A 15,436-nucleotide genomic window follows, 5' to 3' on the forward strand; every position below is an offset into this window, starting at 1 on the left:
AGTAATATTAGAACGGACCTTTTGACCTTCAATCCACTTTATAAAGCACGTTTAACAGAATTTTAAAATGATCTTTTGAAGTGGATTTTCACACAAAATTCAGCACATATTAATGTATTTATCGGTTCGCTAACAAACCTAAAACTAGCTAAATCACAGCTGCTTTGGCAAACTGATCACTAATAAAAGTGCTAAACAAAATGACCTATTAAGGGAATTGTGTATATATTTTTTTTATCTAGCAACTAAAGCCATAATGCCAAATAGTTATATTTTGTTTTTGTTATTGATCATTTTAAATCAATAGGAAGTTTATTAATGTATGTCAGCTATTTTTTTGACTTGCAGTGGAAATACAAAAATGTACAATTATCCTATTTTTTAAAACTACGACAACCTTGTTGAACAACTTGCAAAGAATATTACCAGACACATTGAATTATTAATGTGCTGCATAAGACCTGAATTACCACATACACTACATGGCCAAATGTTTGTGGACACCTGACCACTAGAAATAGGTGAACCTACATGCAGGGGTCATCACCCAGACCGGGGCCCATTACCAGGCCATGGCCTGTTTGCAGCCGGGGCTGCACTGTCTGACATGCGGCGGTGGAGCGAGCAGAGAGATTACATCATCTCTTACCACCCACCCACATCACCGCTTTTCCGCCCTCATAGCGGGGTTGCTACACTGTTAGAGATGAAGCAAGCGAGCAGAGAGATGGGATCATCTCTCACCGCCCGCCTGCATCACTGCTCTTCTGCGCTCACAGTGGAGCTGCTATACTGCTAGAGGTGAGGCAGGGAACAGAGGGATGAGATCATCTCCCACCGCTTGCCCCCATCACTGTTCTTCATCCCACAGAGTGAGGCAGAACACCGCTACACTGCTGGAGGTGAGGCAGAGTAGCAGATCTCTCACCACCCACCCCCCATTATCACTGTTCCCCCTCACGACCCACTATTCCAGGCTTTCCTCTGAACTAATGTGCACCCCTGTGCTGCCACCATTGCAGTGACAATCTTCATGTGGTGGCAGGTGACCAACCACATCTGGTGGCAGGTGACAATCCACATCTGGTGGCAGGCGATGTGGCAGATGACAAGCTTCAACTGGTGACAAGCGATATGGCAAGGGACAAAATGCATCTGGTGGCAGGGACGTGGCAAAGGACAAAACGCATCTGTTGGCAGGTGATGTGGCAAGTGACAAGCTGCATCTGAAGGCAGGCGACGTGGGAAGTGACAATCCGCATCTGGTGACAGGCAATGTGGCAAGTGACAATCTACATCTTGTGGCAGGCGACGTGGTAAGTAAAACACTGCATCTGATGGCACATTCTGCATTATGGTGAGTTGAACTATTTCATTCTATATTACAATGCAATAATAGAAATAATGCGCTCCAATCATCTTGACACCATATCAACCATGGTGCCATGATGATTAAAGTGCCAACACCAACCATTGCTCCGATAAATTGCCAGCAAAAAGCCACATACAACCACTGAACCCTTGTTCAAGCTTGATCAAGCTCTTGCATGAGCAATACATGCTTCTGGATCAGCATTATCAATAACTGAATATGCATATTGGCAGGAAGCTTTGAAATTATTCAGAGAGAAAAAAGGGGGAGGGGTATCTGTTCTCATGTATAGTTGTAATGTTCTTAACATACACAGTCCTTACTATTCCATTTGTAATAAAATAAAATAAAACAAGTTTTGTTTATTTACAGGATAAACTGTACTTTTATTTTAAGCATAATACATTTATATACACTGCATTTCCTTCCCAGTGTAACAAAATTACTTTAAATGTTTCCAATAATTTCCATTTTTTTCCACAAAAAAAGAGGGAAAACTTTTTTTTTACATGGCTTCAAAAATTCTGAAAAATCTCTAGTCACACCCACTGTAGAAATATTAAAAAGAATACCCAGGACTGCTGAGCAGTTAGAATCCTATATCAGGCAACAATGGGACAACATACCTCTCCCAAACTCCAGCAACTGGTGGCTTCAGTTCCCAGGTGTTAAAAAAGTCTTGTTAATAGAAGAGGGCAAGCTACACCATGGTAAACATAGCCCTGTCCCAACTATTTTGAGATGTATTGCTGCCATCAATTTCAAAGTCAACCTTATTTTTTCTTAAAATGGTATAATTTCTTATGCCCTGTACACACGACCGGTAAACAAACTCTGAAGGTTTTTCCGACGGAGCTCCGACGGAATTCTGCTGAAACTGTCTTGCGTACATACGATCATACCAAAGTCTGATCATCAAGAACACGGTGACGTACAACATGTACGATGAGACTAGAAAAAGGAAGTTAAATAGCCAGTAGCCAATAGCTTCCGTCTCGTACTTGCTTCAGAGCATGCGTCTTTGGTCCATCAGAACACCATACAGACAAGCGGTTTTCCCGATAGGAATTGTTAGTTCCTTCACAAATATTTAGAACATATTCTATTTCTAGATCTGTCAGAATTTTCCAAAAAAAAAAAATTCTGATGAGGCATACACACGATCGGAATATACGATGAAAAGCTTCCGTCTGACTTTTTCTGTTGGATATTCTGCTCGTGTGTACATAGCATAAGTTTAAACATTTAATATGTTTATTATTTTTTATTGCGAATAAAATATAGGTTTAGAAGCAAATCATTGCATTCTGTTTTTTATGTAGATTTGATGTAGCGTCTCAACTCTTTTTGGAATTGGGGTACAAACCATACCTGGAGCTTACCTTTAAACTACCCTAGTGAGGTGCAACTAATATAGGCAATGCACTGTGCACACCTGGACACAAGGGGGGATACAGGGACACCCTGAAGACACAGGGGTGCCTTTGGGGTTTCACACACTAATAAGAGACTTACAAACACAAGTATAAGTATTAGCAAGGCTGATTAATGCCACAGCTTTTTTACAACTTCAGTTTAGTAATATGCAAGATTTTAAATGTACCTGGTCAATTTAAAGCGTTACTTTTTGCAAAGGCATGCATGTGAAGCCTTGGTGTTGTCTTTGACGAGCATGTTAAGTTTGATAAACTCTGTACTAAACCATTACTATTATGCTTACAGTATGTGCACCTAAAAGGCTATATACATCAGCAGCAAAATTCAGGTGTGGCTAAACATAATAAAACATATAACATGATGTTCTGGGGTAATTTCAGATCTAAAACTGTTAGTTGTATGATATCCCTATAAAGAATGTAAAATAATGATACATACGCTTGAATCTAGAACTGTTTCTTCTGTCCATACCAGCTACAGTGTAGGCATCGAACAGGCTAAGTGTACCATCAGAGACCACCAATGGAGAAGGCCTGGCTCTTTAACAGCTACTGGAGCAAGTAGTCACCACCATGGGGTGTTTCATTCCTCATGTATTATAATCTGCTACATCAATTATTTCTTGCAGCAAAGCCTCTTGTGAAACCTAGCATTCAATTGTTCCTCCTGGTTTCAGCTGTTTACATGCACAATGCGTACAACAGACTTTAATGTGACGCCAATCCCATGTGCATTTCAGTCTTATTTTCCCTTACACTGTAGCAGCGCTATTCATTATACTTTCCTAACAATCTCATTACACCATACATCAATGAACTGCCACAGCAAACAGAATATTGTTTGCTGTGTTCTGTCCTTCATACATTTCTAAAGAGATGAAAAATATCACTGCCATTAGGCCATGTCTTTTGATCTTGCTTTGAGCAGGACAATTACAAATCATTTCCTCAGCACCTGAACAATTAGGTACGTGTAATATTCTGCATTTTTATTGAACAAAGGAATTTTTCTATATATCAACATGAAATGCTTGATAATACCTCTGCCAAAACCAGATCACATTATCCATAGTTTTATGTATTACTGCTAACAAAGAAAATGAGAATAGCTCATTGTTTTATAGCTGTCAGATACATGATTACATTTCACACAACAAGCTATTGAACATATCATTTTGATATTTGGTCTTTGGTTGTTAGCAAGCAAATGGGTTAGGTACAGGTCTTACAGTTTCCAGTAACATGTGAAATCCAGTGGTGTTGTGAAGTCAGAACTTTGTTTTGTTGCCAGAGAAGTTATGAAAAAGAGGTTGGGCAGACATGCCTGACACTCTTTGGTACGGCCATGCACTGGGACCCAAGTCCACTGAAAGATAGACAGCCTAAGTGATTGCAACAGAGTCTGCATGGACAAGGGCACACACTTTGCAATAGGTACAGGGACACTGAGGTATAACAGAACAACTGCAGTGGTATACCAAACATTACCAGTTCAGGAGGCACAGAGGACACAGGTAAGATTACTTCAGCAAGTGGGCTCAACAAGTAGCAACATGTTTTGCTCGGATGCCCAGCCATATGTCACCTTGCCAGGGTGAAACCCAGAGGTGCTGGTGGCTGCACAACTGAAAGTAGTCATGGTGCTGGATTTCAGAGCATATCGAGCTCCTGGTTCCAATGGAAAGCAAAAATGAAATTGATTTGCCAGGTAGGGAGCTGAAGCATCAGTTGAAGAGCCCCTAGATCTTTCTTCAGGGCCCAAAACCCTCCAATGAATTAGATACTATCTCAATTAGATACAGTACTATTTTTCTATGAGTAACTTGAATTCTTGGGATGAATCAGCTGAGAAGACAGCTAAAGATGAAGAACAAGAAAACCTATTCAGGACCAGAGGCTTAAGCAAAGAAACATGGAAAGAATTCAGTGACTTTAAATGCCCAGATAAACAAAGTGTGTATGAGACTGGATTTATCTTTGCATAAGGTCCAATATACCCCTGGACAAACTTGGAGGCAACCTTTATACAAATATAACAATAATTGCAGTGCTCAGTAGATGTAATATGCATATAATTCACACAAAACAACAGTGCAAATCATATTAGTGTCCATAAATAAAAGTGAAATGCTACAAAATAATTGAAAAGTGTTAATAATTCAAATGATTTATAGCCACATCGCAAGTGAAAAATGAGCTGATGTTGGGATAGAGGGTTTACAACCACTTTAACTTTATTATGGCTGTTCATGGTCTTGATCATGACCTGGGTATATTGATTAAACTTTTGACATGTGGGGAAGATGGCATACGGGGTTTGTGATTAGCCAAGCTGTTTTTTTAAACTTTGCTTGTATTGTCCTCAGGTCTCAAAGTTTCCACATAAGCACAACCATGTGTTGCTCAAATGCCAAGCCACATATCACCCCTTCATTTCAACTCGCACAAATCTGGAGAGTTGTTTCCAAATTAAACCTGGTGGCATGCCAAGACAGAAGATCCCAGGCTCATTTAGTGTATAAATTCCACCCCTTATGTCATCTCATTATTTTATTAAAAACTGTTGCTAGAATGTTCTCTTGGAGGCATCATGCTGTCTGTTTCATATCCCCAAATACATTATAACTGTATGTAGCACCCTCTACCATAGGTAGGTGCTAGAGTGAGGATTGTTGCTAGGTTCTGTCAGTACAGTTAAATTTAGGCAGGCCTATGCTGCAAGCTAGGCCTGTTTGTTTTGATCTGGGGGCAGGGAGTGGTTAGTGTAGCAATGGGTGTGACCACCTGTACTTCAGTTTTGAAGCTCCTCCCCTGCTTCCAGGGAGAATGTTCTGGAAGAGGGGCAGGGCCTAGAACTGGAGCGGCAGGCAGCTCATGTGAGGAGCCCTGACCAATCCCCAACTGAAATTGGTAGGGGCAGGCCTCCTATATAAGCTGAGGTAACAGGCCACTGGGAGAAGTTGTCGGTCGGGAGTAGTGGAGGATGGAATACTATACAGCAGCAGGAGGGCATCCCCATCGGGGGGGGGGGGGGGGTGGTGCGCCGATCACAGGAGGAGGCCTTGGAGAGCCGTGAGGGAACTTCACCCTTACACGGTCATGGGTGAAGTCTTTATCATTACACAGACATTGATAAGAAATTCTTGGAGCAGAGGGGCAGGAGAAGCTGTTGGAACATACGGTCCAGTTAAGTTCTTCACCATGGACTCGGGGCAGAGAAAGGTTGGTGAGTGTACCACAGTGGAGGGCTGGATGTGGAGACATGCCAGGAAGTCCTTACACGGTCATGGATGAAGTCCTCATCATTACACGGTCATTGATGAGGAATGCTGGAGCAGAAGAGAGACTGTGGGGAATAGTGTCAAATCGATGTGGCCCAAGGGCGTAGGATTTGAAAGCTAGGCTAGCTGGGAACAGTAGCCCACCATTCAACACATGTTATTAAACTACTAGGCCTCTGGGGAGAGGTACTGCAGGCCTCTGGCCTAGTAGCAGCAACATCAGAGTCAGCATTAGAGACTATTCAGAGTGGATTCTTTTGCATTTAAAAGATGTGGCAAGAAACATAATGTTCTACAGAATAAGTTTTGCAGGAGGGAAGGATTCCTGGGAGCAATAGTCTGCATAAGTTACGCAGAGGAGGAGCAATAATCTTCATGGTGATGCAGGGAAGAGGCTGTAGATGTTATACATGTGCATTATTTCTTCAAGGCTCAACCAACGTTCTAATTTATAAATATGATGGCAAAGTGATTTAATCTATGGGCATCCCATATACCCCTTTCCCTAACCAAGTTATATCCTTCAATAAACAAAAAAATTAAAACAAAGCAAATGACTGTTCATTGTCTCAGAGGTGATATATGAAGGCAGCAGGGTGACATGGTGGATGTTAGTAACTAGTGGCAACACACCGCTACATGTACTTAAAGTGGATATAAACCCTCACATATACCCAGTGAAGTGAACAGCCTCAGAAGGGTCTGGTTTGGATCTTGGGAGGGACTTCACACTATTTTTAATTTTCATTTTGGCGGGGGTTTCCTCTTTAAGATCCTCAGCGCACAAGTTGCACCATCTGACTTCTGGTGCGACTTCTATTCAAATCAATGGGCTCTCAGAGGAAACCACTGATTTTGAATAGAGGCAGAGAAACACCGCTAAAAGCTAGCACGGCTACACGTGCATTAACACCAATACAAAAAGCTCCCAAAAGCAAGTTTTTACAGCTGTTTTTTCCTGGCACTGGTAGTGGCTTTGCAGCTCGTTTTTTACCCTCTGTGTGTATGAGCCCCTAAGCGTCAATAGGCAAGATTTTTTAAACTGTCATGGGGAGACAAGGTAGGTAGAATAATACAGTGTCAGTAAAGTAATATTAACTTTGTAAAATTTGAAAATAGAAACAGCCTTTCCGATTTTAGAAGCTTAACAACACAGTCCGCACTAATATGATTTCTAATTCTTGGTAGCATGACAATACCATTCTGGCCTTTTCAGCTTTGGGCAAAACAGACTCACTGATCTTAATATCTTGGTGACAGTGTTTCTGGTGAAATGGTATCACTTACTGGCTGGTATGGCATTACCAGCTTGTAGAATGAAATTGTTCTGGTTCCATTAACTTTGTTCTTCTTTTAATGTGACTATGATAATTCCTCTGACATTGTAGCAATGATTCTGTATATAACAATAGGTTTCTAATGGCCCTGTGCTGTTACAGTAGCCCAGCACAGGTGGATGCACTTTAATTTCTGCCCAGGGCACCATTTTGTGTAAATTTAACCCTGCGTCCAGAACAGTGTCCTTGAGAGATGTAGCCGGAAGGCCTGCTGCAGGATATTTCACTTTAGATTACCATATAAAAAAGTACAGCAAATGTCACTTTCTCCTACTCTTCTAAAAGCTAAATAGAATGTCATATAGCCATTTCCAAAATTGAAGTGTTAAATTGTGCTCCAAACATACAAAAAGCCTTTCTTTATTCATTTTTTTTTTAATAGCAATAAAAACACAATAGAGATTTATGCTTTCCCTACTCTAGCCAATAATAGAAAAATGTTATTTTGTCCTACTTTAGGCTAAGGTTATTTGTGTTAACAGAAGTATACATGGCACTCAGACACTTCAAGGAGTATCATAAAGAAAGTTTTTTTTAAATATATGTTGTTTGTGCACAAAAATGTTACCTTATTATGTGATTATTGTGCAATAAAAGCATTTTTTTTAAATCTGTAATCTGGTGCACAGATGACATACTGTATTTTCATAGAGTTTTACTACCCTGCCAAACGCTTATCTTTATATTTGTACGTGGATCATGTTGTTTAATTAAATACAAATATTAAAAGAAAAGGTATTCTTTGTAATGCCAGCTGTGATGTCACCTCCAAACAACTGTATTTAAAGTGGTTTTAACCACTTGCTTACTGGGCACTTAAACCCCCCTCAGTCCCAGACCAATTTTCAGCTTTCAGCGCTGATGCACTTTGAGTGACAATTACGCGGTCATACAACACTGTACCCAAATGAAATTTTTATCATTTTTTTCCCACAAATAGAGCTTTCTTTTGGTGGTATTTAGTTACAGCTCGGAGTTTTATTTTTTGCTAAACAAACAAAAAAAGATGCAAAAAAAAAAAAAAAAAAATCATGTTTTAATAGTTTGTTATAAAATTTTGCAAACGGGTCATTTTTCTCCTTCATTGAAGTGCGCTGATTAGGCGGCACTGATAGGCTGCATTGGTGGGCACTGATGGGCTGCATTGGTGGGCACTGATGGGCTGCATTGGTGGGCACTGATAGGCTGCACTGGTGGGCACTGATAGGCATAGTTAAGGCGGCACTAATAGGCACAGATAAGGCGGCACCGATGGGCACAGATAAGGCGGCACTGATGGGCAAAGATGGGCACAGATAAGATGGCACAGATGGGTGGCACGGATAAGTGGCACGGATGGGTGGCACGGATGGGCACTGATAGGTACCACAGATAGATGGGACTGATGGGCACTGATAGGTGGCACTGATAGGTGGCTCTGATAGGTGGCACTGCTGGGCACTGATGGGCGGCACTGCTGGGCACTGATGGGCGGCACTGCTGGGCACTGATGGGCGGCACTGGGGTGCAGCACCTTTGAGGCAGATTTTGGGTGGCACTGTGGGTGGCACTGTGGGCACTGCTGGGTGGCACTGTGGGCACTGCTGGGTGGCACTGTGGGCACTATGGGCACTGCTGGGTGGCACTGACAGGGGGGCACTTACTTTATTTCAGGATGGCACTGCGGGTGGCAGGTGGGCACTGGCAGGGGGCAGGTGTCCGCTTGAATTGCTGGCCGTGATCGGGACTGATGTCCCGAACACGGCCGCCGGCGATCGGCTTTTTTTTTTCTCCTCGCGCTGTCAGCGCGAGGAGGAATACTAGCCGATTACCGGCTCCGTTTTATCACATGATCAGCTGTCATTGGCTGACAGCTGATCACGTGATAAGGGGTCGGGATCGACCCCTTACACGGATCGGTGATCAGGCGAGTCTCAAGGACTCGCCGATCACAGAGCGCGCCGCGCGCGCCCCTCAGGGGGCGCGCAGGCCGCTCGTAACCGGGACGACGTCAATAGACGTAGTCCCGGAAATGTAGGTCCGCGCTAATGCCGTCATTTGGCAATAGCGCGGATCTGAAGTGGTTAAAGGTAGAAGTTTTTTTTTTATCCTAATGCATTCTATGTGCAGCACCCCCCCCCCCCCAATACTTACCTGAGCCTCATCTCTATCCAGCAATGTGCCTCGGCCGTCCGGGACTCTCCCTACTGATTGCAGCGCCATTGGCTCCCATTGCTATCAGTCAGTTAGCCAATCAGGAGAGAGGGGCGGGGCTGAACTGTGGCTCCATGTCTGAATGGACACACAGAGCTGTGGCTCAGCTTGGGTGCCCACATAGGAAGCTGCTTGCTGTGGGGGAGGGAGGAGTCAGAAGCGCTGGTGAGGGACTTGAGAAGAGGAGAATTGGGGCTACTTTGTGCAAAACCATTTCACGGGGCAGATAAGTATACAAACTTTCTAAACAAAGGGCCAGTTTACTCTCATTCAGACTTTCAGGGGGGCGGACTGTGCCCAGTTGAAGTAAACAATGTCCCAATGTCTTTGGTGTCAGTGAAAGGAATTGTGCCCGATTGTTGGTGTCATTGGAAAGAAATATGTCCCATTGTTGGTGTCATTGGGAGGAAATAGGTCCCATTGTTGGTGTCGTTGGGAGGAAATATGTCCCATTGTTGGTGTCAGTGGGAGAAATAGTGTCCTATTATTGATGTCAGTGGCAGCAATTTCCCCCTATTGTTGGTGTCCATGGCAGGAATAAGGCCTCAAGGGCCATATAAAAGCAAGCAAATGTCCGTATTAGGCCTACGGGCCACAGTTTGGAGCTCTAGACTGAGGGTCATTCACAGCGGAGCGTTGGAAAATATGCATGTTTTCATGCATGTTTGAATAAGCATTTTACATGTGTTCTGAAAGCATTTTTAATGCAGTGCAGGGTGTTTTTAGTGCATGTTACAACATTACATTTTAAAAGTAACATAACGTAAGTAGGGAGTTCCGGCTTTTATTTTAATACAAGATCCATGTAAACCATGCATTACATGGGTTTTACATGCAATTTATATGAATTATCACCTAACTCATCCTGCATTTTACATTAATTTTAAATATGTATTAAAACATTTATAAACGCAGACGCATGAATGCCCTTTAAGAATGGCCAGAGATCAGGGCCGTCTTTAGCGCAGGGCAAACGGGGCACCTGCCCTAGGCCCAATGTTTGTAGGGGGTCCCGCACTGCTACCCGCGAATTGGGGCCCCAATGAAGGTTTTGCAGAGTGCACAGAGGACACGGTAGGCTGTATTCCAATGCTAGCCAGCTGAGAGGGGGCGGGGCTGGGAGATCCACTGACGCTCTGACCCCGCCCCCGTGCAGCCTGTATGCTCGGAACAGAGCGGCTGTAGTGAGAGCCAGTGATCGGAGTGGGAGCGTCAGTGGAGCTGGACCTCTGTATTCCCCAGCCAGTATAGAGGGGGCGGGGCCAGGAGCTCCACTGACGCTCCCACTCCGATCACTGGCTCTCACCACAGCTGTTCCGAGCATACAGGCTGCACAGGGGCGGGGTCAGAGCGTCAGTGGAGCTCCCGGCCCCGCCCCCTCTCAGATGGCTAGCACGGGAATACAGCCTCCCGTGTCCTCTGTGCACTCTGCAAAACCTTCATTGGGGCCCCAATTCACGGGTAACGGGGCCCCCTACAAACATCAGTGGAGCTCCCGGCTGTTGTAGTGAGATCAGAGAATGGAAGCCCCGCCAACATACCTCTAAATGTATGTAGTAGGTTTGGCTGCCCAGGTATGTCCTTGCACCCATAAAATGCCTGACTGCTTAAACCCTGAGCTGTGTTATTCAACTGTCAAGCTGTGCGTTGCTGAAAGTTCTCTGACCATCACCTGTAGCATGTCCGCAGTCTCTGATTGTCTCCTGCGGTATGTCTACAGTCTTTGATTGTCTCCTGCAGTATGTCCGCAGTCTCTGATTGTCTCCTGCAGTATGTCCGCAGTCTCTGATTGTCTCCTGCAGTATGTCCGCAGTCTCTGATTGTCTCCTGCCGTATGTCCGCAGTCTCTGATTGTCTCCTGTAGTATGTCTGCAGTCTCTGATTGTCTCCCGCAGTATGTCCGCAGTCTCAGTGAGAGGTAATGATGTGCATTAACCTGTAGCAACCAATCAGCGAACAGTAGTGATCTGCTTTAATCTCTAGCAGCCAATCAGTAAGTGGAGGGGGGGCCCCAAGAAAATGTTTGCCCAGGGCCCAATCAAAATTAAAGACGGCCCTGCCAGAGATGCGTTACGAATAAGATTGGGATGGAGATATTTGCTTGTATTCAATTTCACTAGCATCCTCACTATGTGTGTCATTGTTGTATATATTGAATATACAAGTTAAAATTGCAAATATAGCTGGTATATTTTAGTATTAGCATGAAAAAAACTTCTCGTTACTGATCCCATGTAGTTGCTTTACAATATTCCACTCTATACAAAATATAAAAAAACTGGCCTTAGATATGCTATAATGCTCATGAATTGGGTGCTGCAAAACTATCATCTTAGGGATCATGTTGACGGCATTCTTTTTAAATGCTGCATTTCCTATTCAAACACAATGCACTTTAATAGGACACAATGTAACACAATGCAAAGTAGGTCATACATAGCCCTTATCTGCCATGTGTCTGCACTGCTCAATTAAAGTCAATGGGGTTTTGCTGACCTGCATTGGACAAGCATTTCCATGCATGTCAACGCAGGAGAACCACGCCTGCTGACATGAGGCCGTAGCACGACTGAGAATCTCTAAGCTGCTACAAAAGCATCTAAATCTTCTGATGGCGTCAGGCAGATCATCATAATATCTGGAAATTGCTTTTTATACACAGCAGTGTGTAAAATTACAGTTTAGTGTAAATTTTAGGCACCCACAGAAACCAGAATTCAAACATCTAAAGAGATATCAAAGACAGATAACTTTCAATTGGCTGCGGCAGGTAGCTGTACATTGGAAAATGCTCTCTTCTACGATATGAACCTGGCAATTTTGCTTTTAGTGAACCAGACTCCTACAGCTTCTCCTGCCTTTGTGGTAGTAAAAGAAAATATACATATCATGGGATTAGACAGGGTAGATTATTAAATGCATTAATCCGTTAATCATACACAATATTTACACAGGCTCATAAAAGGGTCACGACTCAGAAATAATGATATGTTCAATTATCAGAAATACATAAGTAACAGGAGAAGTGTTTGCTTTGAATGTCATCCTAAAATAGAAATATAATAAGCATTCTTTTGATTGCCATGTTGGAAGCATCTAAATAAGTACCTTGGCTACATAATACACGATGCAGGCTGTCATGTACAGTACGCCCTCTGTTACACCAGCCTGTTTTTTCTGCCAGGTGCTGCTGGGGATCTCTTGAAAAACTGCCAAGCATTTAATTAGGATCTGAAAACATGAACAAAAATGTGAAATTATGCATTATAGTATTAACCTCTTTGTTGCTAGAAAATAATCGTCTATTGTAATATCTTACTCTTATTATAGCACATTAAATAATGACTATTAAGAATCGGTCTAATTAGGTAAAGATCCTTTGCATAGTCAACACATATTTGGTGCTTCCATGTGAGTTTTGGTCACTGGTGCTTCCATGTGAATTTTGGTCACTGTGCTTTGGTTTTATTTACCACAGATAGAAAGCAGCTGAGTTGGCACTACAGGTAAAATGAACTCAAAACTTTGTGCAGTGCAGCTATACTGTAGTATACGGTACATGGGAATTAGAGCTGCACGATTAATCACCAAGAATCGTTATCGCAATCTTGACTAAAGCGTTTCACAATTCTTTCTATGCAAAGAATTCTCTCTGCTCTTCTGATGCCACAGCCCTCAAAAGAAAAGAAGAGAAAAACTGGGCAGTCTGCCAAGAATCACAACATTCTTTATCAGTTGAACTTAAGTATAAACATTGCAACAATTTGTCAATGGAATAGACTTTGTGTGCAAGTGAAAAAAGTTTAACCACTTAACCACTTCATCCCTGGAAGGATTTACCCCCTTCCTAACCAGAGCGCTTTTTGCGATTCGGCACTGTGTCGCTTTAACTGACAACTGCGCGGTCGTGCAACGTGGCTCCCAAACACAATTGGCGTCCTTTTTTTCCCACAAATAGAGCTTTCTTTTGGTGGTATTTGATCACCCCTGCGTTTTTTTTTTTTTTGCGCTATAAACAAAAGAATAGCGACAATTTGGAAAAAAACTTTTTTTACTTTTTGCTATAATAAATACCCCCCAAAAATCTATAAAAAAAAAAAAACATTTATTTTCCTCAGTTTAGGCCGATACGTATTCTTTTACATATTTTTGGCAGGAAAAAAAATCGCAATAAGCGTTTGTTGATTGGTTTGCGCAAAAGTTACAGCGTCTACAAAATAGGGGATAGTTTTATGGCATTTTTATTAATATTTTTTTTTTTACTAGTAATGGCATCGACCAGCGATTTTTATTGTGACTGCGACATTATGGCGGACACATCAGACAGTTTTGACACATTTTTGGGACCATTGGCATTAATACAGCAATCAATGCTTTAAAATTGCATTGATTACTGTAAAAATGTCACTGGCAGTGAAGGGGTTAACCACTAGGGGGCAGGGAGGGGTTAAGTGTGTCCTAGGGGGAGTGTTTCTAACTGTCTGGGGGATGGGCTGTGTGTGACGTGGACACTGATCGCTGCTCTCGATGATAGGGAGCAGACGATCAGTGTCCTGTCATTAGGCAGTACAGGGAGATGCTGTTTACATTGGCTTCTCCCCATTCTTGAGCTCCGTGACACAATTGCGGGTATGCCCGCGGCAATCGAGTCCGCGGGTCCAGCAGGCACGGTCACAGAGCTTGCGGCAGGCGCTCGCGCACGCATGGCGGGAATTTCAAAGTAGCGTACGGGTACGTTACTTTGCCCAGCCGTGCCATTCTGCCAACTTATATATGCGGACAGCAGTCGGCAAGTGGTTAAACACTAAAACTTTTTCTGAAATTTGTTGTTTTCAAGTAAAAAATCTTTTTTTTTGCTAGAAAATTACTTAGAACCCCCAAACATTATATATATATATTTTTTTTAGTAGACACCCTAGAGCAGCGATGGCGAACCTTGGCACCCCAGATGTTTTGGAACTACATTTCCCATGATGCTCAACTACACTGCAGAGTGCAGGAGCATCATGGGAAATGTAGTTTCAAAACATCTGGGGTGCCAAGGTTCGCCATCACTGCCCTAGAGAATAAAATGGTGGTTGTTGCAATATTTTATGTCACACTGTATTTGCGCAGCGATCTTTCAAATGCAATTTTTTTTTTATTACTCTAATGAATTAAAAAAAAAAAGTAAAGTTAGCCCATTTTTTTTGTGAAACATTTTACGCTGCGAGAATCGTGATCTTTTTATTCTAAGCAAAAAAATTGCGATTCTCATTTTAACCAGAATTGTGCAGCTCTAATGGGAATAAATCACAGGTTACTATGACCGTGTTAACTTCACCAAATGGGAACAGTGCTACGGGTATTATGAGCATGCGACCTCTGGTAACATGGTCCTTCAGTCTCAGGTGACTTCAATCCCCCAGTTACTCATTGTCCTTCCTAAAATAGTGAGACTGTCCTTAGAAATGTAGCTTCCCCTAATCTCACCAGTAGGGATGGGCTGAACACCCCCCCCCCCCAGTTTGGTTCACACCAGAACACCTGGAACTAGCAAAATGTTCTAGCAAACATGTAAGCCCCCCCAAAATCCATACCAGACCCTTATCCAAGCATGCAGCCTGAAGTTCAGGACTGGGGGGGCGAGAAAGTGCCCCCCCTCTTGAACCATACCATGCCACATGCCCTCAACATGCCCCCCACCCCAAAGCACCTTGTCCCCACAAGAGACAGTTTTTATCAATTCCTTTATTAAAAAAGAAAAAAAAGCGTCCTGTGATGTACATCCATCCTCAATCACGCCGCTCGATGGACTCCTGTGACTGCTGTCTTTTC

The 15,436-nt window shown here is 42.9% G+C and overlaps 1 protein-coding gene across 2 annotated transcripts in view; it reads right to left on the reverse strand.

Annotated features, from left to right (window-relative positions):
• CFAP54 (cilia and flagella associated protein 54) overlaps positions 1-15,436 on the reverse strand; it is a 538,848-nt gene that overhangs the window by 309,466 nt on the left and 213,946 nt on the right. For both annotated transcript variants that reach the window (XM_077472059.1, XM_077472058.1), the window contains exon 27: positions 12,728-12,850. In XM_077472059.1, coding sequence (XP_077328185.1) covers positions 12,728-12,850 — 123 coding nt within the window. The remainder of the gene's footprint in view (positions 1-12,727; positions 12,851-15,436) is intronic.

Source organism: Lithobates pipiens, unplaced genomic scaffold (genome assembly GCF_037356315.1).
Source record: "Lithobates pipiens isolate NorthernLeopardFrog02 unplaced genomic scaffold, aLitPip1_a1.2 Scaffold_8, whole genome shotgun sequence".
Classification (NCBI taxonomy): Eukaryota; Metazoa; Chordata; class Amphibia; order Anura; family Ranidae; genus Lithobates; species Lithobates pipiens.